The sequence below is a fragment of the Puma concolor genome, chromosome D4 (assembly GCF_028749965.1).
Source record: "Puma concolor isolate L17-30 chromosome D4, mPumCon1.1.hap2, whole genome shotgun sequence".
NCBI classification, from domain to species: domain Eukaryota; kingdom Metazoa; phylum Chordata; class Mammalia; order Carnivora; family Felidae; genus Puma; species Puma concolor.
Window position 1 is genome coordinate 86320758 of NC_141679.1, and position 24133 is coordinate 86344890.

Below are 24133 nucleotides of genomic sequence, written 5' to 3' on the forward strand. Positions count from 1 at the left end.
TGCCACCTGAGAATAAAAGTTATTTTGTGGCCTTTTGATAAGTAAATGCCAAATGCACAATCTGATCAAATGGGTAGTGAGTGAGCATTTGCTGTGCCAGGCATTTATGATGCTGATCTCATTTTAACACCCCCCCCCCCCCCCAGCTCTGTCAGGAATTTAGATGTGCTAGATAATCTGTTGGCTTCTCCAGATCCCCTCCCTACTGTGTGCCTCGCTCTGGAGGCTGGCCTCTGCAGACCCGTCCTGTCTTCTGGTCAGGGTACGCCAGAGCTACTCTGGGAGGAGGCTGGCGGATTAGAGAGAGAAGTCTGGGAATTCCCTCCCCTGGCTCCTTCCTGCCAGGTGTGGGTTGACAGTGGCTGGGCTCCTCTGCCTAGGGCCATAGCTCCAGTCTAGCAGCTTCAGGGTTTGGTAACCACATCCTCTCCTTGTCCCTTGCAAGCCGAGGACTGGTCCTGACTCCCTGTTTGCCAGCCCTCGGGAGCTTCACTGTCCTCATACGAGTTCCTTAACCTGCCCACGCCCTTTGTAAATAGTCCCCTTATGAAACTCAGGCACCCCAGCCGAGTGTGCCCGCTGTTTCACACCAGGCCTCTGGCCGATGATGCCTTAGACACACTCATTTCATTATGAGCCTGTTGTGATTGAGAGAAGGTAGATTTGTTACCAAATGTGGAACAGTGACTGCAGAGTGGAGCTCGGATTCAAATGGAGGACTTCACGGCTGCAACACTCGGAGATGCTTCTTTCCACTGCTCTGAGATGTCCCCATGCTCTTCAGTTGGGTCTCTCCCTCACCTCACCGGGCCTTTCCCCCCTCATCCCCCCCTCCCTAAGAAAAGCCTCAAGAAACAGCAACAGTGCTCTTTAAAAGTGCTGCAGGCACCGAGGGCCCCACGTATTTCCTAACAACAGCTCATTACCAGAGACACTGCTTGTTTTAGACCAAACTTAACCGTCTTCCCACACAAACCTTCTGTTACCACTGTTTGTTGTGAGGGATTTTTTTTCCCCTCCCCATTGCTGATTTTAAAGCCAACTACAGATTGCCTCAGCTAGCTTAGCCATTCTCTGTGTGGGAAGAAGTCCAGAAGAACCATCGCTAGCCCTTTTTGAGGTGGGCCCTGTCCGTGCTGACCAAGGGCAAACGGTCGGGCCCTGGGGCCTGGTGACCCCTCTGACCCCCGCAGGCCGGCCCACCTGGGAAGCAGGCTTCCCCACACCAGCTGCCACAGGGGCGGAGGCCTCTGGGGTGTGAAGATGAGAAGCACTGCGAGCCTTGTCAGGAGAAAGGAAAAGATGGAAGTGGCTCGTTTGTATTTGGGAACAGAAGGGGGGTGGGGTGTGAGGGTGTAACCCAGATGGAGCATATCACACCTGTGCAGTTTATTTAGATTTCCTCACAGCCAATTCAGAGACAGCTTCCCACCAAACCACCGGCGCATTCCTGGAGACGGTCTCCATGCCCAGGCATCTTGGAGGGTACGCCGCTCTAGAATTTGCCCGCAGTCAATGGACCAGCCAGCAGGTCGGCCGCAGGAAATGAGGTAAGCTCGAGCTTGACGTAACAGTCATCTATGACTTGGCGGATGATTTTAGAGATGTCCTCCGTGCAGAAAGTGAAAGATGGGAACTCTGTGCCCTTCCAACTCTGTCTTGTGTTCATAAGAAAACTCGGTCAGTGTTCTGTTGAGAGTTCAGTGAAGGAAGATGGGCGCAGACGGCATTTTTTTTTTTTTCCCCTTAACGAGAAACCAGAAGGGCACGGAGAGTGAGGAAGGAAGTTTGTCTTCTGAGCTGGTCTGACTAGTTTGAGTCAAAACCAAGTAATGGGATTTTATAAGCTACCACTTTCTTGTGGGCTGCTGCAATGACAGGAGAGTCCCCGTGGCTTCTGAGGGAGTATGTGGGCTCTATAAAAACAAGGTAATTCATAAGCAGTATTGTAGGTAAATCTACATTCTAAAAAATAGTGGCATTATCCTTAGACTCTAATGATTTTGAGTTCTATTTTTTCCTTCTTCATATTCCAAAATAAGAAACCAGTACTGAAGCCGTTAAATGTATTTATAACTTAATAAGATACTAGTTACTCCCCAGAGTATACTGGTCTGCCTAATGTAACAGCTAACCTTTATTAATGGAGGCCAAAGAGTGCTTCTAGAACTGCCCCTGTCTTGTTAATTTGGGGGGCCAGTAATGCTGTGATAAAATCTCACTTGTTAGGTTTCTCTGAAAAGATCCCCAACTGCACGACACTTCACTCAATGATGGATGGATGCCAAATCAGCAAACGCTGCTAGAATTCCTGCAGGATCTGGCTGAGTAGAAATTGTAAGGCTTTAAAATGACAGCAGTGACCTTGAACCAAACTAGAAAGGATTAATTTTTACATAATTTATATAGTGTGTCCTAATGTGTGAAGTATCTTTTGTCTACTGAAAATGTGAACATACAGAGAATTTTCTTGGAGAGAATTTTTTTTTATTGCAGTTCTGTAGATTTATTAGGTTCTGAACACACACTCAACCCGCTGAACACCATACCTACTTTAATAGGTATAAGAAGAATTGGGATTACAGCCTAAAAATAACAGCTCTAAGTGAAGGTTCATTGCATGCTTAATATGTGCTAAGTACTTCACTTGCATGAACTCATTTATTCCTCCTAACAGTCCCATTGAGGTCAAATTTTATTCCAGGCCACTCCACGTAGCAGAAAAGGATGACAGCTTCCTATTCCGTTGGACAGATGGGTATTTTTCCCCCTTAGGGAAACCTCTCTTTCTGAACCTTTACTCCTGGGACAGCAGGCTGCCTGTGTCTGAAGGTGAGATTCAGAGAATCTCTGAGAGTTGTCCCTCTCTACCTGCAGGACCCTGAGCACGGCTTCTGATGCTGGGGAGCTTGCACCTGGGCCGGATTATCCTTCCAGTGCCTTTAGGTGGTGGGTGACTCACCGAGTACCCCTCAGTTTTTTTGCACTTTGCCGTCTTTGGAGAAATAGAGACCCTACTCAGAGACTGTGCCAGGTCTGGTGGTGGCAGCTAACCCTACTTGAACTCCCTAGGTTCAGGAATTACGGGTAGAAATTAAATCCAGGAATAGAGAGAGTCCAATAATTTTCAAGCTGGTAGAAAAGTTCTATCAGGCCTTCCTCCAAGGAATGGACAGAGAAAGGGAGCACCCTTCTGACCAGAGCAACTTTCATTTCACGTGGTGCGATCGACCAACTGCTCATTCCATAGAGCATTCGTTTGCCCAGAGCCCACTGTGTTGCACACTATTCTAAGCACTTCCCATGGATTAGCTTTTCACTCTGACACTAACCCTGCAAGGTAGATGTTATCGCCATCCCCATCTAGCAGGATGCTGACAGCAGAGCCAGGATTCCAACCCAGGCAGCCTGAGTCCTGGGCTCCACTGGGCTTACTTGTGCTCTGTTGCTGTCCGGTGACTGCCCAAGAGGAAACCCCACTCTACCGGCTGGTGCCCCACGTGTTTAATTCTGAACGAAAATAACCTAGAGAGGGGTTCCAAAGGCCAAGGGCTCATCTGGGCCCCCTGACCACCGCTCTGGTGTTAATCTCCAGGAGATTTTGGGTTTCAGCACAAGTAGCACCTGCTTATCTCTGGGTCTCTGGGCCCCAGGTTGGCCCACCCTGTTCCCATCAGCCTCTGGGACAGCCACTCCCTCACAATGATCTCCACTCCTGACATATTCTCCCATTTGACTGCCCCAAGGCTTCTTCCTCCCTAAGCAGACCTAATCCTGTCACCCTCCATGATCCATCTGATGGGGATCTTAGCTTGACATCCAAGGCTCCAGTCTGACAGTGGCCTTCTTGTCCATTCTTACCTGCCAATCCCCACTTGGGCTCTGGCTGCTCTCCTTAGGCTTGTCTTTGTCCTTGCCTTCTCTTTGTCCTTGAATACTCATCTTCTCTTTGTCATCCACAACTCGCTAACCTTTGTCCTCCTGGAAAACTCCTTTTGCTTGTTCGAGTCTCTGCAAAAATAATCTCTGTGGTATCTTCCCCGAGCACCCTGGAAATTATTCACACCACTCAGTGATTCCATGTCATTTTGAACTTAGTCCTGCTGAAGCATTGTCCCTGTATTGGCATCTCGTATGTACCATCCATTCTTTACACACACTCACGTCCCCTGCTAGACAATGGGCTCCTCAGAAAAAGGAACTATGTTTTAATTATCTCTGAGTGGGTGTTTCTGGCACCATCCTGTTCCTGGCACAGTCAAGAAATACTGCTGAATTTAAAAAATAATAATAGATGCAGATTCGCTGGTCAGTCTTTATCCACGTTACAGCCATGGACTTTTTGCTTTGTCAGAGACCTTTCTTAAGAAGTATAGGCACCCAACAGTCCTGAAGTGACCTCTTCCAACAGAATGTCACCCAAATGTCACAGAAATTGCCTGTTGGCTGAGAATTCTGAGATAAGTATAGGTCCTCTTGCTTAACCCAAAGGAAAGATTTTTTTATCGGGGAAGGCACTTAGCTATGGTGCTGGACACTGGTTTATGTAAGCCAGGTCAGGCAGAAGAGGGTGTTGAGATTTATCAAACAATGATTTCTGGTGGAGAAAAGTCAGTGTCCGGCTCAAACCAAATGGTTAGTAGAGTAACTTACAGTTGACAAGTTGCTTTGGAAGCAGAATAAGCTGAATTGTCCCACTCCCTGTGAAATATATCAGCCCTATGGTGAAGAAAAGGGACTAATTTTTGTTGTTGTTAATTTCTGCAGAGAAGTGTATTTTAGAAGAGGGCATATTTTCAATGAGATTTTGACATAGTTAAAACACATGTTACATGTTATTTGGTGCTTCATCTAATAGTAAAATTTATGGCAAGTGATTAAGGACCAAAATTGCTTTTAGGGGCACCCTAAAAGGGTGGCTTAGACAGTTAAGCGTCCAACTCTTGATCTCAACTCAGGTCTTGATCTCAGTGTTGTGAGTTCAAGCCACATATCGGGATCCATGCTGGGTGTGGAGCCTCCTTAAAAAAAAGAAAAAGTTGCTTTTGGACAACAGTCAAATTGTGATTGTGCCGACCTGAGCTTTAAGTAACAGTAGAATGTTGTAATCAGGAAACACAATCTGGGCTAGACAACTGGGGGGAGTATATGCAATAAAGACTATTTGTTTTGTGTGACTGGCTCCGAGAGAGCATGGCAGGAGACTCTTTTGGCCATCTGAAAGTAGAAAGGGCAACAGTGAGCTTGTGACTCTCACAAGGAGCTCTCCCGAGAAGGTGTCAAACAGTTCTTTTGGAAGTGGTTTCAAAAGCATCTTAGGCCAAATGCCTCTAATCTTTTCTTTTTCTTTTCTTTTCTTTCTTTCTTTTTTTTTTTAATGTTTAAATGTTTATTTTTGAGAGAGAGACAGACATACAGAGCATGAGCTGGGCAGGGGCAGAGACAGGGAGACACAGAATCTGAAGCAAGCTCCAGGCTCTGAGCTGTCAGCACTGAGCCTGACATGGGGTTTGAACTCACAAACCACGAGATTATGACCTGAGCCAAAGTCAAACGCTTAACCGCCTGAGCCACCCAGGCACCCCTCATCTTTTCAAGTAGAAGAGTCATTTCTGAATATCAGAAAATTTTGCAGAAACCTCCCCCCCGCCCCTCCCCACACAAATAGTTGATGAAGAAAAGTTCAAAATCTCAGAACACTAGTATGACTTCCATAACGCTTCAATGCATCTGTATTTATTCTTTAAAAAGCATAGTTGAAAGGTACCAGTGCAAATGTGGAAGACCACAAAAGGAGCTTTGTATGCTTCCAATCTATTCTTCGGTTCATTCATTCACTCATTTGGTTATTTATTTAGCAAATATTTATGGACCATCTGTGTTGGCCCTAGGCTGGGCTTTCAGAAGCTGATTCTCTGGTCTTCAGAGGTTGTGAAAAGCACTCCAGGAGACAAAGAAATGGACATTTCAGGATAGGTCCTTTGCTGTCTGTGTCACATAATTGACTCAACCTTGTGAATCCACCTGGAAATAATATGAATCATCAACTTCAAGACAACATTTCTCAAACAAACCTGATAGTGGGTGGTAACCGGGTCACTCTTGGGTGTGGTATAAGCCACCGAACTTAATTCATCTACAGGCCCAAACCCAAGTGACAGCCATTTCCTGCGATAGCTGTATAGCTTCCCTCAGTCTCACCTGCTTTTCTGGGTTTTGAGTTAACTCATCACAGTCATCTCAAGGGTGAAATGGAGAAAAACTTCCCCATCACCGACTCATTTCTGCCTCCCGGCATTTTTTAATTCCCCTTTCTTGAGCAGAATCCTTTGATCATAAATTTTCCACCATAGTTCATCCCGTTGAATTCACAAGGGCAATGTAGAAGCTAGAGAATAAATCAGTAACAGGTCCTCAAAGAGTGCACTATCTAGTAGACAAGAATCATGCTTTCAAAAAAAAAGTTAAGAGGCTACTGTTATGTGCTATTCTATCTGCTGGGGATATAGCAATAAATAAAACAAAATTTCTCCTGGAGTTCCCATTCTGGAGGCAGGGAAGACTGGTACCTCTCGAAGGCTAAGAAGTTGCCTTAGAGAAGTAGCACGTGGGGCGCTTGGGTGGCTCTCAGTTGGTTAAGTATCCAAGTTTGGCTCAGGTCATGATCTCACAGTTCATGAGCCTGAGCCCTACCTTGGGCTCTGTGCTGCCAGTGATTCTCTCTCTCTCTCTCTCTCTCTCTCTGTCCCTCCCCTGCTCACAGGCACTCTCTCTCTCTCTCTCTCTCTCTCTCTCTCTCTGTCTAAAAAATAAACATTAAGAAAAAAAAAGAGAGAAGAAGCCCAGACTCACACAGGGACAGAATGACTAGGGGTACACAGGAAGCCTCCCTCATGCTGGCAGCCTCTGAGCAGAGATGGGTGGAATTCTGACCAACCAAACTGTGGTTTGGAGTGAAGAGGAGGCCAACCTCTCCCTCCCCCTCTTCCCCCCCAGAGAGAAAAGTATGAAGAAGAGCACAGAGATGAGGAAGTATGAAAGGAACCGTGGAAATACAGTAGGAAAGGTAGCTTGGGCAGCCAAGTTCTTACTATGGTAACACTACTCATTTACTGTATGCCGGGCTCTGTGCTACAGTCTTCACATATGATATCTCTTTAGATCTTTACTGTAACCCAGATTGCAAGGTAAGGGAAAACCGAGGCTCAGAGTGGTTAAGTAAGCAGCCCAGCCAGAATTCTAGACGAGGTCACCTGACTCTGGAGCCCAAGATCGTAGCGATTACACCGTGTTGGTGCCCAAGGTCATGGAGGGCCTCTGATCCCAGGCTAAGGGGTGTGGATTTGATTTCGTAGGCAATGATCAGAGCTGTCACAGAGATTAACCCAATGGAATGAGAAATGACCTAGGACGTGTTGTTTGTGCTGCGTTCCCTACGTGGGCTGAGTGGCAGATGATAGGCCTGGAGGGAGGAACCATCACATGCTCAGGTAAGCCAAGTTCAGTGTCAGTAATGGAATGGGGCAAGCTGTACTAGTAGCCTAATGGAGGACTGTTGTTAACCTAGATAGGGCCATCAGAACAAGAACTGTGGAGGCTCCTTCTACACTTGGTTTTCTTCCACGGGGTTTTGGCCACCGGCACTGGTCATGTACTCTCCAGGCCTGCATGCCAGCCAAATTCCTTTAATGTAATTGGGAAATCTCTTCAAGAATGGGTAGCACTCACCCTCTTCTCTACACGAAGGTCATGAGAGGAATCTCAAGAACCCTAACCCCACACACAGTCAATGAAATCCAATTCTTTGATGATTAAAAGGAAGCTGTCACCACCCCTGTCCTCATTATCTCTCACCTACGTTATTGCACCAGTCTAGTCTCCCTGCTCTGCATCCTACCCACACCTGTCAGCCTCACTCTTTTGTTGTGTCCCCAAGCTGTTCCCAAGGCCCTAAATCCCACCAAAGTAGGCCCCCACTCTCCGAACTGTAGGCTTAGACTTCTTTTCTGGTTTGTTTCCACTGTTTCTCCATCCTACCTATTCTTTCCAGCCAAACCCCATTTTCTTTGAGCTTGCCCTCAAATTCCCTGCAACCAAGGGCATCACTAATGCTCCCTCTCCTGCCCAGAATAAGGGCCATTTCCAACACCACCTCCTCTAAGTAGCTTTCACTGTCCTGCTCAGTTCAGTTTCCTCTGTCCTTCCTTAGGGCCCCATAACGCTTAGGTTGTGTCCCTCACGCAGGCATCATTTGCACGCACCTTGCTAAGCTTTGTGAGGACCAGCAGGTGTCAACACCTTGTGCCTGCATCCATTCCATTTCTGTGTCCCTTCCAGCACGGGGCCTGGTGCCCAACATGTTTGTTCGGTTGAAGTCAGAACCGTCCCCTGTGTCTGTAGGAAGGCTTGAGTAGGACAATAGCAAGATGGGGAGACCAAATACTCGCTAAGATAAAAAGACCTCAAATTCTTGTTTTGCTGAGAGCTGGAAATGTATGACACTGTACCATTATTGGCTGTGTTCCCTCTTGTATACCCAATCAGCCAGCAAATGCAGATGTTTTTATAACCAGCCACCCCAAGGCCAAGAACTGTTTCAGAAATGACTGGGTATTGAAGGTCAGCCATGTCACATTCAAGTTACTCCGTTCTTCAAGACTGAATTGTACTGACTCACAATGTACAGTCATTCCTACACCTCCACCAGCCCCTAAGCAGCTGTCACTGCCTGGTGCCTGGGATCAGGGACCGAATGCTGGTCTCAAACCAGGTCACGTACAACAGTCACACCCACAGCCAAGCTGCTTCTGCACCTCCCGATCTCTCCAACCTCTGCAAATGGAGGCTGATGATAACTCAGCTGCATTTTCTTTTTGAACTTAGAAAAATGCCTAGCTTGGCTAACTTTAAAAACACAGTGTCTTCCTTGTTCTTTGAGTAATCTTATCACAGTCACAAACCACTGCTTTCAGAAAGCCGACCCCAAAGAAACACCCCCCCACCACCCGCTGCCTTGAGTAGGATCAAAGTCAACTTACTATTCGATAGAATGCCTGGGAGGCAGCTTGTCCTGTGATCAGAGGGTATTTGGGGGAGATTCTATGCTGTGCACGGGCAGCCTCAGGATCTCTGCTTGGGAGCCTCTCCCCAGATACGACCCTGTCAGCTCCAGGCGAAACTGTTAAATGTTTTCTCCAGACAAGAGCTGCACTTTCTAGCAGCTACTGACCCCTGGCCCCCATTAGGGGTCATGATATAGAACTTGTGCAGACAGTGATCAAGGAAGAGACTCTGGACAAGTTCCTCTCCTGCGCTAGCAAAAGAACATCTTCCCTTAGTAGATTTTAATGATCCCTATGGACATAAGTGAACTAGGCTGGGCATGCTAGTTTTTTCATGGTTCTGTGAATGTGTTTAAACATACAGAAACTTACACAAATATTTGCATTATCATTGTGTGATTCAGTCCTGGACCTCAGGATTTCCTGCAGGCCACATGCACTTTTTTTGTGTAACTGAAGTATGATCAAGCATAAATGAGCACAAATCATAATGCACAGCTCAATGAATTTTCACAAAATGAATGTATCCGTGTTGCCTGTACCCGGATCAAAACACCCGGGGCTCAAAATTCCCCTCATTCTTCTTTCCAGGAGTAACCTATCCTGACTAGTAGTGGCACCATTAATTTTGCCTGTCTTTGAACTTTATACAAATGGGATCATACAGGGGCGCCTGGGTAGCTCAATCAGTTAAGCTTCTGACTTCGGCTCCAGTCATGATCTCACTGTTCATGGGTTCGAGCCCCATGTTGGCACTGTGTTGACAGCTCAGAGCCTGGAACCTACTTTGGATTCTGTGTCTCCCTCTCTCTCTCTGCCCCCCCTCCCACTTGTGCGTGTGCTCTCTTTCTCTCTCTTTCAAAAATAAACAAACACTTAAAAAATGAAATTAAAAAACAGGGGCGACTGGGTGGCTCAGTCGGTTCAGTGTCCAACTTCAGCTGGGGTCATGATCTCACAGCTCCTGAGTTCGAGCCCCGCTTCCGGCTCTGTGCTGACAGCTCGGAGCCTGGAGCCTGCTTCGGATTCTGTGTCTCCCTCGCTCTCTGTCTCTCCGCTGCTCAGATTCTGGATCTCTCTCTCAAAAATAGACATTAAAAAAAAATTTTTTTTAATTGAAAAAAAAAAAGGTCAGCTCAGACTGCATCAGACTACTCTGCAGCAGACCATTTCAGTTTTGAGTGAGATTGTCAGACATAACTCTCATCTGCTAGAAACAGCATTCCCAACTACAGGAATGTGATGCAGACAAGGGAAATGAGGGTATTTGGAGAGATTCCTGGGTCAACAATATGGCTTGAACCCTGCTGAGCTTTCAAAAAAGGGCCCTGCTTACACTTTTACCTCCAACTCTTTCTCCTGAGTTTCTAAGTCTCTCAACATAAAGGGCCACGGTCAGTCTTTTTGGGGTGTGTCTGAGAATTCAAAAGGGCCTTTCTGCCAAGGAAGTTTAACCAGGAGAGGCACCTAGAAGCTGAAGCAGCAGTAAAACTTAAAGAAGAGCTTCACACAATTGATTGAAACGAATGGCTGTCCCATGAGTACATTTCTAGAACACATCATTGGTACAAGATCGTTGATGTGTTGATGGAAGAGAGATTGTTTTAGGAGACCATGGACTCTCCCATTGGGAGAGGGAACAACGTCAGGTACATGCTACTCTTGGCACCTAGGGTATTGCTTGCTGTTGCTCACTTGTTAGAGCTAAAGTGCCTGTTTTTCAGTTCTGTGGAAAGGCAGGGTGAGCAGCAGTTCCAAGAGAAGGTTGGAATGAAGACTCAGGAGGGCTGGCGTGGCAGGGGGCGGTCCGCCTCCAGCAGGGCGGCTAGACTGCTGCCCTCTCAGGAGGGCTCTGTGAATCTGTATTTCCTGGTTCGGAGCCATCTCATCCTAGTGGGAGCCAGCTGGAGCCCGACCTCTTTTTGTCCTTCTTTTGTTCCTGGCTTTAAAACATTTATTGAGCCCTTGCCTTGTGCCCAGCTTGGTGCTGGGCACAGGAACCACAGTGAGAAACGAGACATCGTCCCTGCTCTCAAGTCACAGGAAGGCCCTGACAACAGGAAATGCTGGTAACTTCTAAGAATTGCAAGAGAGCAGGACAGCTGCTTATGCCTGACAGACAAGGTAGCAGATGCCCGGGAGCCCAGTGTGATAGCTCCCAGGTCGTTGGACATACTAGAGAAGCCTCAGCAGGAAAAGAAGATTCATCCTAACAAACCCCAATATGGACATATGAGCTACTGGCTTTTGTGTGTTTATCATATACACGTGAGGCACTTTGCAAGAGTGTTACAACTGCGGTCTCATTATACCACTACTGACAAGCATCTGGAGTCAGAACACTTGTTAGCTCCATTTTACCGATGAGGAGACAAGCTCAGAGGGGTTACAGATCTTCACTTTGCTCAGTGAGTTTTAACCATAGTCCTTAATTTATTGCATGACCAGAAGCTGAACCACCCCTCATAAGACTTCAGGCTTAAAAGGCCTGCCTAATAATCCAAAGTAGATGACCACGTCCAACTTCGTTGAAACTTCAAGGAGCTCAAGGAGAAAGAAATAAGAAGAAGCTTAAATGAAGAGGAGAATGGGTAGAAGGTTACTCACTTATCTGAGTGTCTTGTGAGTTCCTGGGGGCACACTTAAAAAATAAGAAGTGTTGGGACACTTGGGTGGCTCAGTTGTTGAAGGCTCTGACTCTTGATTTTGGCTCAGGTCGTGATCTCACAGTTCGTGAGTTTGAGCCCCACGTCAGGCTCTGCACTGACAGTGTAGAGCCTGCTTGGGATTATCTCTCTCTCTCTCTCTCCATCTCAAAATAAACAAACTTAAGAGAACAGGAAGTGTTGAGGTGTAAATTGTCAGCTAAGCCTGGCTTCTATGTTGGGAAATAGCAAAGGTGCCTTGGTTCTGACCAGGAGAAGGAACCAATGCAGAGATGTTGAGATTCTCTCTGAGCAAAGGATTATCCTGGACAAATTGAACCCACTGATTAGTTTGGCAATGAATGCCAAGGTTGCTGAAAGACTACTTATTTTCAGAGAGGAGAGAAATCATGTCTTACAAACCAGGTCTTTAGGAATGAAGAAAAGGCCAAGATACCACCATCTTCTTGAGTCTTGACTGACAGGGAAGGCATCAAGGCCTTTGAACAGAGACTGTTCTTTGGGGGGTTGGGGGATGAGAGTAGGAGGGAGGGAGGGAGCAGATGAGTTGAAGAGTTTTTCTCTTTAAGTGGCCAGAGGCAAAGATTCCAGGAGCTAAGCTCCAATGATGAAAGGGGATCATTTCAATGATGAAAGGAGAATGACAGTGTCCAGTGGAGGGGAGGGGAGGGGACATTTGGAGGAGGGGTGGGGGAGAAGAAGCTAGGGTGCACCTCCATACTGTGTTGCCCCTTGCATTGCTGCCATTGGTTCAGTCCCTCATATGTTAACAGCTCCTACTGATTCAGCACCCACCAAGCACAAGGCTCTAAAAACCATTTTGCCTCTCCTATCTCATGGGATTCTCATAACAACCATCTGGAGCAGTTACTATTACCATCCCCATTTTATAGATGAGAAAACTGAGGTTCAGAAGTCTGATTAGCTTGCCCAGGGTCTCATGTTTTTTGTTTTTTTTGTTTTAGTTTTGTTTTTTACCATGGGACCAATCTTGGAAATACAATGAAAGAAGCACTGAATCTGAAAACAAAGTCAACCCAGTTCAGGGCCAGGGATGGACAGAGCTGAGACCAGGGGACAGAAGGGACATAGGAGCTAGTGAGGAGCAGATCCTGGAGGAGCCCAGATGAAGAAGACTGATCAGAGCAGGGTAGGTACACAGGGTTGAGGCAAACCCCAGGTCAACATCAGCAGGGAGGAAGGAGATTAAGGTCAGAAAGGCAGGGAATGGTGCCATGGGCCCCTGTTCACACTGTAGTTGGGACCATCCTCTTGTTTGACATAGAGGGTGAGAATTTCAAACTAGTATCAGACTCTCTCACTGGGTGATGTAGTGTCTTTTCCCCCTTTTCCTTCCCTGTTCACTTTTTCCACAGCCCTTCTCCCCGTCTAACAGGCTATATGTTTTGCCTCTCTTTCCTTGACCATTCCTGAAAGGTGGAGATTCCCCCACCCCGCATCCCATCCACTACGATATCCCCAGGATGTAGAGCAATGTTTGGCACTCAGCTAGCCCTCAATAATTATTTGTTGGATGAATAAATATAGGACAATAATATCACGCCAGGGTTTCTTAGGCCTCAGTTGCCTCCACTGCCCAGTTGATCTGCTTTGAGCACGGTGATCTCACCTCTCCTGTTGGGACTCCCTCAGCCACTGATTTCTGCAGCTTGCATGAGCACGGTGAGGATGCGCGCGGGCTCTAGGAGGCAGCACCTTACTCCTGCTCAGCAAGAGCTAAAAAAGCAAAGGTCGGGGTGGCAGTTGACAAATGTCTACATTGGCCAAAACTCATTAGACCTCACTAAAGCTGATTAAGAGAAAAAGAAAGATGGACTCTCCTCCCTCCACAATGCCTGGGACCATCCCACAGACCCACAGAATAGGGACTCTATTCCCAAAGGGCTCCCCTTTATTCTGATTCTGTTGTAAGGAGGAAAGGACTAAAGGACTAGCAAGAAGGAAAAAAGAGAGAGATAAAAAGAAACACCCCCTTGTCAGATCCTCATATTTGAAATCGTTAGTGAGGCCTTCAAACGTTCAGATGTCATGACTTTTATTTTTAAATAGCTCTCAACTCAGAAAAGCACTGAAGTCATGTCTAAGGTCAGTGGAACTATTTGCTCTAGGGAAATTTACTTAGGGAGGAAAGGATCCGCCTCCCCAGGTATCTTTTTAAAGAGTCTTGGTCATCAAAGTCCTCCTGCAAAGCCCTCTGACTTCTGAGCGACAGCAAGCAAAGTTTCTAGTCTAGCGTTTGATGGACAGGATGTTGGCTTGACATTAAACACATGTGGTGGCATGAATGCTCTTCACGTGCGGTTTGCTCAGTTCATTGAAATCCAAGGCGTGCCCAGCGGGTTTATGCCTGGTTTATAACACTTAGAGCACAAAATCACCTTTTAAACCAGGCTAGATCTTTGCAGATGTCTCCACTGTACTGACTTTAGTCAGACATATGCCTTTGAGGAAAAGCGATGTGAGTTACAACAGTCCCCCTTGACATAGCTCTTAAGAATGCTATTGATTCTGAGATATACTCTGAATTTATTGATCTGCATTTGGGACAAAAACAAAAACACAACCAGATTAAATATACTCATTGATTGTAAGGTGTCTTCTGATTTCAAGAATGTTTCAATGTGTCAAAAGAGGAAATTTGTAAGTCTAGTGACTTACTAACGCAACTCTAAAGACTCCCCCATTCTTGGGGTGCCTGGCTGACTCAGTTGGTAGAGCATGGGACTCTTGATCTCACTTAGATTGTGGGTTCAAACCCCATGTTGGGTATAGAGCTTACTTAAAATAAAAATTAAAAAAGATATCCCCATTTTCTTTTTTTTCTTTCTTTCTTTTTTTTTAATGTTTATTTATTTTTGAGAGACAGACAGACAGAGCTCAAGCCAGGGAGGGCACAGAGAGAGAGAGAGAGAGAGAGAGAGAGAGACCCAGAATCCGAAGCAGGGTCCCAGCACTGAGCTGTCAGCACAGAGCCCAATGCAGGGCTGGAACCCACGAACTGCAAGATTACAACTTGAGCCTAAGTCAGACGCTCAACCAACTGAGCCACCCACGCACCCCCCACTCCCCCATTTTCTTAACCAGAATCCAACACTGCCCTACCACAGTATGTATGAGTGTAAGTATGAAACTTTGCAGTTAATAGCTTTGATGAAAACTAGGAGGCAAAGGCACTGGGCCAAAAGGTGGTCCTGTATGTATTTGTGTACCCTCTTTTGAAGAGCAGCTAGTAGCCGTTTTGCCCAGGTAGCTGTGTCCTACGCAGGAAGTAGGGCAGAGAGGAGCCAAACTACAAAACAGGGGCTGGTCAGGACCAAAGACTATTTACACAGATGGGGAGACTCAGTTGTGAGGTGTGATGCAGGTAAAAGAAGAGAAGAAATAGGGGTTCATTCTCTTCATTCACTCACTCATTCATCCACTCATTCATTCTTTGTCTCACTCAGCAAATATTTATTACTGATCATTTAGCACCAGGTTCTCTGCAGGGTGCAGAGGAAATGTTCCAGTTAAACAACCCCTGACCTCAAGGAACAAAGACCTAGATGCAAAAACAGGTAACCAACCATTATCTATTAAAGCAATGGATATTTATTGAGTGCCAAGCACTGGAGATACAGCAGGAAAGAAGTCAGAAAAGGTCTCATCCTCATGGAGTTTATAGGCTAGTGGTGGAGGACATATATTAAACTCATAATTGTACAGGTAATTAATTAATTACCACTGTGGTTACTACAAAGGAGAAGTACAGAATGCCAGCAAAATCAATTAAAGGGGCGGTCCTGGAGAATCAGCCAGAAACCAAGAGAGACCAGACCAAGAAAAAAAAAAAAAAAGACAGTGAGGCAAGACTCTAGAGGTGGCACCTGTGCCCGGTGGGTGTCAGCCGGGCTCAGGTCTAAGGGAAGCCAAGCCCACTCAGCAGCTGGATAGGTGAGCTAGGAGAAGAGGAGACAGCAAGCCATCTCTTCAGGAAGTGAGAAAAGGCTTCATAGAAATGGGTGGGGGCTCTTGAAGCCAGCCTTTCTCCCTTGCTTTCTTGTTGACCAAAATAATTATTGAGTGTGCCATGCTGGAAGCATTATATCATTCTCTTTCTCTTTCTTTCTTTTTTTAAAACTTTTTATATTTATTTTTGAAAGGGGAGGAGGGGCAGAGCGAGAGGGAGACACAGAATCTGAAGCAGGCTCCAGGCTCCGAGCTGTCAGCACAGACCCCAATGCGGGGCTCGAACTCACAAACTGTGAGATCATGATCTGAGCTGAAATCAAGAGTTGGACTCTTAACCTACTGAGCCATGTGGGTACCCCATGTCATTATCTTTTCTGTGTGTGTGTGTGTGTGTGTGTGTGTGTGTGTGTGTTTAATTTTAGAGAGAGCGAGCAAGCTCAATCAGGGGAGAAGGGTAGAAGGAGAGAGAATCTTAAGCAGGCTTCATGCTCAGCATGGAGCCCAACGCAGGGCTTGATCCCATAGCCCTGGGATCATGACCTGAGCCGAAATCAAGAGTCGGACACTCAACTGACTGAGCCATCCAGGCGCCCTGCACTATATCATTATCTTATTTACCCACAGAAGAGGTAGGTCCCAAAATCCTGTACACAGACATAGAGGCCAGTGCTGAGCAGGATGAGTGTCTTCCCCTGGATCGGATAGGTCATGGAGCTCTGTGGCTGAGAGGGACCTGAGACCTGGATCTGTCTCACGGCTTAGTGACAGCATTCTTCTGCCCAGTCTTGGCTGTGGGAAGGGAGTATGAATCATAGCCCACGGGCCAATCACCACTGAATAGATGAAGAGAGATTCAGAGGGGTGAACCAACTACCTGGCCCCTATCACACAGGCAGGGAAAATGAGAGGAGTCTCTAAGGAAGAGTGCTCTTCCCGGACTGGGTGGAATACTGACACTACTCTGCAGAGGTGGCCAGGTGGAAGGAATCCTGATCCTCTGAGATGTTCTAAGAAGTCAGTGGACATCTTGGGACTATTTGGAGAGACAGATGCCCCCTGCTGGCCCAAAACGACTTAGGTAGTGAGGCAGTTGGAAGGGACGTACCAATGGGTCCTGGTGAGGGGAACAAGAATGAGGTAACTCCAAATAATTCATACAGTTTTTTTGTTTTATTTATTTTTAATATATATATTTTTTTAATTTTTTTTCCAACGTTTATTTATTTTTGGGACAGAGAGAGACAGAGCATGAACGGGGGAGGGGCAGAGAGAGAGGGAGACACAGAATCGGAAACAGGCTCCAGGCTCTGAGCCATCAGCCCAGAGCCCGACGCGGGGCTCGAACTCACGGACCGCGAGATTGTGACCTGGCTGAAGTCGGACGCTTAACCGACTGCGCCACCCAGGCGCCCCTATTTTTAATATATTTTTAAAAGTTTATTTATTTTGAGAGTGAGAGAGAGGGAAGGGGGAGAGATAATCCTAAGGAGGCTCTGCACCCTTAGTCTGTGAAGCCTGATGCTGGGCTCCAAATCACACTGTGAGATCAAGACTTGAACTGAAGTAGGATGCTTAACCGACTAAACCACCCAGGCTCCCCCTTTTTTAAATTTGAGAGAGAGAGAGGGAGAATATCTTAAGCAGTTTCCACACTCAGCATGGAGCCTGATTCAGGGCTCAGTGCCACGATCCTGGGATCATGACCTAAGCCGAAATCAAGAGTTGGACACTCAACTGACTGAGCCACCCAGGGACCCTGGAGGTTTTATTTTATTTTAAGATTTTAAGTAATCTCTATACCCAGCATGGGGCTTGAACCCACACCCCCAAGATCAAGAGTCACATGTTCCACCAATGGAGCCAGCCAGGTGCCCCCAAACTCTGGGGATTTTGAAGTGGGCCAGAGCCACATAGCATAGCCTGATTTCTGACAGAAAGGGTCTCCTTGTAGGAAACAGAAGAGGGAGAGGCTGGGATCTGATAACTTGGCTATCTTGACTCATCAAGTGCTCAGGAATCTGGAATGGGTGGGAAGTGGAGGTCCAGGAGCATCTGTCCTAGGGAGGGAGAAGAGGAAAGAAGCGGAAGGGACTTCATTTACAAGTTACTTCACACACCATTTCCACTGACATGTGACATGGAGGGGGAGGCTGGGAGATGTGTTTCAGCCATGTGCCTCAGAAGAGGGGAAGGCAGAACACAGATATTAGCAAACACCAGCTGTCACTGTCACAAATGCTGACCCCCATGATGGCAGAACCACTGTGACCGGATGGAAGGTTAACCCCAGACTTTGATGAGACGTGAATTTGATCGCTTCATAAACACTGCCGGCAAAACTGGGAAACTGTGGAGTGCTTTGATGTACTTCATTTTAATATGAAGCCCATACATAACCCTCTAGACTCTTTTTATTTCAAATGGGCTAAAAAATCATTTTTAAAATGCCACCAAGATTATGTGAAAGTCGAAACGCATACACTCCAATTGTGGAGGAGTGACAATTTCCTAACTAAAATAAATTAGTAAGGGTTATGACACATAATCAGCCAAATGACAAAAATAAAAGCAGGGCACTGGAAAAATATATGAGTTTAGTGGCCCAAGTAGGTGAGGGCATAAAAATAAATCTGTGAGGGGAATACCCAGTGTCCACTGGACAGATGGCCAGTAACTTTGAGACACATGGCAAAAAGGTTAAACACTTAGGAACATTTTAGTCTTTATGGTCCTTAATGGCGTGCAAATACTGTATTATAGCAAGAAGATGACCCCAACTCTTACCAATAAAGTGAGCAAAAATCAGTTAAAATGATGAGGCCTACAGCTGGTGTGACGGGAAACAGGAACTCACTCATGTGGGCTTTGTGAGTCAGCCCAGTGGTCCTGAGGAAACCTGGCCCTGACAAGATGATGCATTCCTGTGCCCTGGCGTTCACTGATCTCACTCTTGGGGACAGATCTCAAGGAAATAGCTCAAGAGGAATAGTAATTAGAGAGCATGACTGTCTGCCCAGGTGCCTGCAGTTAGGAACTGGTTACCTAAGATTCTGTGTTTGGAATATTCTGTTGCCATAAGAAGTTCCTGTCTGGAGTCAGAGAGAGAGGGGAGCCCATCCCAAATCTGCCACTTAGCTGTGTGACTTTAGATATGTCACTTAACCTCTCTGAGCCTCCGTTCCCTCCTGGATAACATGGGGATAAAAACAGATTGCTACCCCTTGGGGTTGTGTATTAAAGGAGATAGTGTCTATAAAGTGTCAACACAGTTCCCTGCACAGACCGCTTAACAAAGGGCAGCTGTTGTTATTGGAAGGTGACTACTTGGTAGATCTCAGAGAAAGAGATCCTGTTTGCAAGGGATGAAGTGGCATCAGGAAGTCTCAGCTTTGTATCTTTAAGAAGAGCTGGTATCTGGACTTCTGGTTTGTTTTTTCACAAAGTCAGAAAAGGGAAAATAAACCTCTGCCACTACTACTCAGGAGTCCACCAAAATGCAAAGGGGGTAAACCTCTTCACACGGGGGTAAAGTCGCCTGAAGCAGAGAGGAAAATGCCGGCCAGGCTCGCACTTGCAGCAGAGTGGGGTCAACCCTGGGGTGTCTCCAAGAATTTGGAAATGCACATTTTTTGAGGCCTGCTCTGCGACACGGGTTTTATAAACCCAAGTTCGAAATTTTTATCTCCCGCTTTGGTGGGGGTGGGGGGGGGCGTAGGTAATCTGCCCAAGGTCACACGTTAAGTGACCCGGTATGACTGGTCCCCAGGCTGGTGCTGGTAACCACTGCACCTTACTGCCTTCAGCTGTCCTGCCGGGCGCGGCTCGGGGGACGGGAAGGCACCCGAAGGGCTGCGGGATCGAGGGTCTCGGAAGGGGAGAGCTGAGCTGAGGGTGGTCGCAGGCTCCCTGTGGTGGCAGGTCCAGGGTCATGACCTATCCGTTCCTCTCCGGGAGCCCTGGGGCGCGCCCCACTGCAGAGTCCTCCTCCCACCAGCAGGGGGCGCCGAGGAGAATGCGGGCGGGAGGTCGTGGGGCGCAGAACCGCCGCCGCTCCCTTTCGGAGTTGACATCAAGACCGCCGCTCGCCCGCGCGCCCGCGGCGAGGCTCCGGGACGCGGCCGAGACGGGATCCGGGCCCCGGAGCTCCCCGGCAGAGGCCAGTCCCACCGCGCCACCACCCCCGTCCAAGCCTGCCCGGAAGCGCTGGCGCCGAGGGGGCGGGGCCGGGAAGCGCTTCCGGGGGCGGGGGGCGCGGGCTGGGGCGGCAGCCGGAGCGGCGGGGACGGGCCTGGCGCCGGCGGCGGCGGAGGGGGCGCCGCGGGCGGGCGATGTGAGCGCGGCGCTCTCGGCAGGTGAGGCGCGGCGGGTGGCGGGCGGCGGCCGAGGCGCGGGCGGAGCCGGCGGGGTGGGGGGCAACCCTCGGCCGCTGTCCGGCTCCCTCTGGGCGCGGCGGGGCGGGAGCGTCCGCGCCTGGTCAGTCCGGCGGGTGGGCGGGTGGCGCGGGCTGGAGCCGAGGCCGGGCGGGGTCGGGAGGCCCGGGCACCTGCTCCGGCCAGGCGCGCGCCCCGGAGGGGTCAGTCGTGCTCGGCCCTGGAGTCCGGGCGCCGCCGGCGGGGCCGAGGGTCGCGCTCGGCCAGCTGACCCGGGCTCCCCAGCCTCCGCCCTGGGCGTCTCGGGATCCCCTGCTTCCGGGCCCCTCGCTCTCAGGGGCGCTCCCCTTTTGTACCGGGAGGCCGGATGGTTGAGTGCCCTGAAGGGCCTGGCCGGGCCGCGGGGTCGGCCCTGCTGGCGGCTGTAGCGGAGCCCCTGCCCCACGCCACCGCCTTTCTTCAGGTAAACAGGCGGCGGCGCGTCCTGCTTGGCCCTAGACGTCTCCATGGTCACTCTCGCCCTCAGTCGGTCTTCACATTAAGGAGGGCCGGGCTGGGGTTGGCCTCGGGCTGTAAACACTGCCCTTCTCGGTTGGGCGGCTGTGCTTTAGGCGGCACTAGTCTGGGAGTTGTCTTGAGGCTTTCAGCAAGCCATTTCCGCGCTGGGCCTCAGTTTCCCCATCTGATCAGTGAGGGTTTTAGATTAGCTCTCTAAAGACCCCTGTAGCTTTACCGTTCTGTCTGTGTCTGAAATTGGAAGGGTTGTCCCTGGTTCAAGATACTGGGCAGTTTCACTGAAGACTTTTTGCAAATGTGGACTTTTTAGCCACTTAATGCACTTGGTTTCGGACAGGCTTTAAAATAAATGATTCCAAGACGCGTTTGGAAACCTTACCTTAATATTTCATCCCTTGCTTTTGTCCCTAGTAGTAGTCAGTCACATCCCGCTGAGTTTTTGCATGCAAAATTTTTTTTGTTGTTTATATTTGCCCATTTTCTCTTTGTTCCTTAGTCCAGGCCCTCTTTGCTTCACATCTGGATTATTGCAACAGCTTCTTAGTTGGTCTGTGACTTCAGAAGTCCCCCGCCTCCCCCCTCCTTCCTTTATGCTAATGCCAAACTTAATATAGGAAGTCAGAAAGAGAGTTGAGTGCTTGCTTGATTATTAAATGTCAAGATGCTGTTCCATATGGTGGGGGAAAGTAGTGGAAGACCCACAGCCTCCAAGCAGCTTTACCCTAGGTGCTGACACTTTACCTGTGAAAAGGTAATGGATGAGACAGGGCTATATGCCCTAGAATTAAGAGGAAGGAGAGATGGAGGTCACTAGAGGCTGAGTGGTCAGGGAAGGCTTAGCGAGGAGGCAGGATTTGGGCTGGCTGTTAAAGGATGAGTAGGATTCAGCTAGGAAAAGAGGAGTTGGGCCCAGTGATCTGATGGAGTTAGTGAATAGACCAGTCTCCTTGTAGATAAGTGTTCATCTAGGAAGGCAATAGGAGGAAAGATTGGTTGAGGCTTGTTCCTGAAAGAACTTGAACACTAGGCCCACATTGAAGCTATTTGAAAGGCAGTGGTGAGCAGCAGGAGACTCGGGTGGTTTGTGATGATTTGCAGGAGGGGAAAGGAGACGCTAGGGGCCAGAACAGCTAAGGGGCCACGGCATTGAGTAGTGTCCCCTGTCTGCCACATTGTGTCCAGCCATTGCCCACCCTGTCTTTTCAGGACTCTCCTTGGTTTGGCTCCCCCTCACCTCCCGGCACCTTATGGCACCTTATTCCTTGCTTCTCCTTCTCCGTCTGCGCTCTGCAGAACCAAGTTTATGACTGCCTCTAGGGCTCTGCTCCTGTTGTTTCCCCCTTCTGAAGTGCTGGCCTCCTTTTTCTTCTCTGTGTAAATTCTCCATTTCACTTCCTTCAAGCCCTGCTGAAGATCTACTTCCTCCAGAGGGTGTTCCTGACTGCCCTACCCCCATGCCTTTGTGGCACTCAGAATCTAAATCGCAGGATTCTGCATTTGTTCCTTGGTTTTTGAACTTGTGCTTGTACCAGCTGGAGTGGGAGTTCTTGTGAGGGCATTGTGTCTTCATACTTGTCGCAGAGCCCTGGTGGTATCTAATGCTGTGGCCAGACTTTTATAATAGGTGCTCAAACATTTCCGATTCTTGTTGGTAAACGACTCTTTAAAAACATTGTGATTCCCCTCCTTTTTAAAGGGGAATCTGTTATTAGTTATTAGCTTTCTCTGTTGTATATTAACTTATGTGTAATGCTGCCATTCGGATATTTTTGGCTTTCGTTCTTTTTTTTTTTTTTTTTAAGTGTATTTATATATTTAGAGAGAGAGCTCGAGGGAGCGGGGAGGGGCAGAGAGAGAGGGAGAGAGAGAATCCCAAGCAAACTCCAAGCCTCCAGCGCAGAGCCCCACGCAGCGAAACCATGAAATCATGACCTGAGCCGAAACCAGGAGTCTGACGCTTAACCAACTGAGCCACCCAGGTGACCCGGGTTTTCATTCTGAGAGTGCAGATAGCGTGAAACGAATCTTTGAAAGATTAAAAAGTTTACTCTTGATTATAGGAAAGAAAAAAGCCCTGTAATTCTTCTGTTGGAGACTGTTGGGAAAGAACGTAAGCTTTGAAACAAGATAGGCCTGGATTTGAATCCCAACAAGGCTACTTACCATCTCTGTGAACTTGGGTAATTTGTATGTCTCTGAGCCTCTCTGTCTTCTCATCTCTAGTGTGGGGATAATAAAATCCATCTGATAGAGTTGCTATGAGTTTTAAAATGGAAAAAATAAAAATGAAAGAGGTAGAGTTTTTGGCTCCTATTAACTGTTTAATACATTTTCATTACCACCACCGTCACTGTCATCATCATTACGCGTAAATCTATCAAGGTGGAGAAATGATAGGCTGCTGAACCTCAGCTTCTCTGAGCTGTGAATTTTTGCATGTTTCTGGACCCTCTCCATCGAAGCACTTGTTGATGTCAATATCCTGAATCTAGAATGCTATCATTATGTTTTATTCCCATTAGTTTTCATGTTACTTTGGTTTAAATCCTGCTTCGTGTTTTTCAGACTTCTTAATTGTACCCATTTAATGTTTTATAGCTGACTGCTGAATTTAGCTTAGTGAAGGCCATCAACTGAATGCAGTTTAATTTCTAATGGTTATTTTCTGGTTGATATTGATGGCATGGAAAACCTCACGGAAGAAAGCGATTCAAGGTGAGCTTTTCTAACACTTCTGTCCTCAGAGGCGGGTCTTCCTGTGTTTCCTAGGTCCAGTGTCCTGGGAAATGCCAGCAGTAAGCAGATAAGATGCCACTTTTGAGCTCTTGGCCTTAAGAAAGCTTACTCATTGCTATACATGAAACACGTCTTTCTCATTTGTGATGAATTAATGAAACATCTATTTGCCTACTTCATAGAAGTAGAAAGATGTTGTTGGATATAGTGGACATGACGCGGAGAAATGGCTGCAGACTACTCAAAGTGCAACGTTGTAAACCCTTAATTATCGTTATGCCAGTGTAACGATACATCTTTAAATGAGAATTCCCTTTCCACTCAAAGTTGATCAGTGAGGGTCCAGTACCGCTACAAACCCTGTATCTCACCAGCGTGCCTGGATTAAAGCCTTACTCTTACAGGAGATAAGAATTCCCCCTCGGGAGACTGACGAATTCAGGTTCAAATCCTGGCTCAGCAGTCCTTAGTGACCTTGGGAAAGGTTCTTGGTCCCTCTGAGTTTGTTCCCTTCCCTGGAGGATGGGGTGGGCCGCACTATCTCTCAGAAAGGTGTCAGGAATGTTCAGTGAGGAGGTACGGGGCTTACGAAGCCTTCTGCACAGTAGGAGTATGACTGTTCATCCTTGACATTCATTGCAGGTGAGGTTAAAGAGGCCATCCCTCCCCTGCTCGGACAGCTCAGAAGAAGCTTCTGATGTTTTGCCTTGACTGCAAGACAAACCCCACTGTCAAACCAAGCCATACTCTCAGAATTAGTGTAACTGAGCAGACTTGGAGAATGTTAACGCCTTGGTAGGAAATCTAACAG

General features: G+C 47.7%; 2 protein-coding genes and 1 long non-coding RNA gene across 6 annotated transcripts in view; 2 read left to right on the top strand and 1 right to left on the bottom strand.

The window, feature by feature from the left end:
• Positions 1–242: 242 nt before the first annotated feature.
• ZBTB34 (zinc finger and BTB domain containing 34) overlaps positions 243–24133 on the top strand; it is a 46869-nt gene continuing 22978 nt past the window's right edge. The window contains exon 1 of one of the 3 annotated variants that reach the window (XM_086684070.1): positions 243–1550. In XM_086684070.1, coding sequence (XP_086540196.1) covers positions 1516–1550 — 35 coding nt within the window. In that variant the 5' untranslated portion in view covers positions 243–1515. Of the gene's footprint in view, positions 1551–19946; positions 20053–20187; positions 23302–24133 lie in introns of those variants that run through there. The other 2 variants (XM_086684072.1, XM_086684071.1) reach the window with 2 other exon arrangements.
• LOC112866398 (uncharacterized) lies at positions 5715–9390 on the bottom strand. 2 transcript variants are annotated; one of them, XR_015243073.1, is made up of 3 exons: positions 9039–9390; positions 8262–8405; positions 5715–6024 (listed from the first exon to the last, which is right to left on the bottom strand). It is a non-coding gene; the product is annotated as an uncharacterized LOC112866398 (long non-coding RNA). The 2 variants fall into 2 exon arrangements; XR_003224123.2 differs by lacking the exon at positions 8262–8405.
• Positions 20034–24133, top strand: part of RALGPS1 (Ral GEF with PH domain and SH3 binding motif 1) — a 313342-nt gene continuing 309242 nt past the window's right edge. Inside the window, exon 1 of the mRNA XM_086684052.1 lies at positions 20034–20052. The gene's annotated coding sequence lies outside the window, so the exon portion shown is untranslated. The remainder of the gene's footprint in view (positions 20053–24133) is intronic.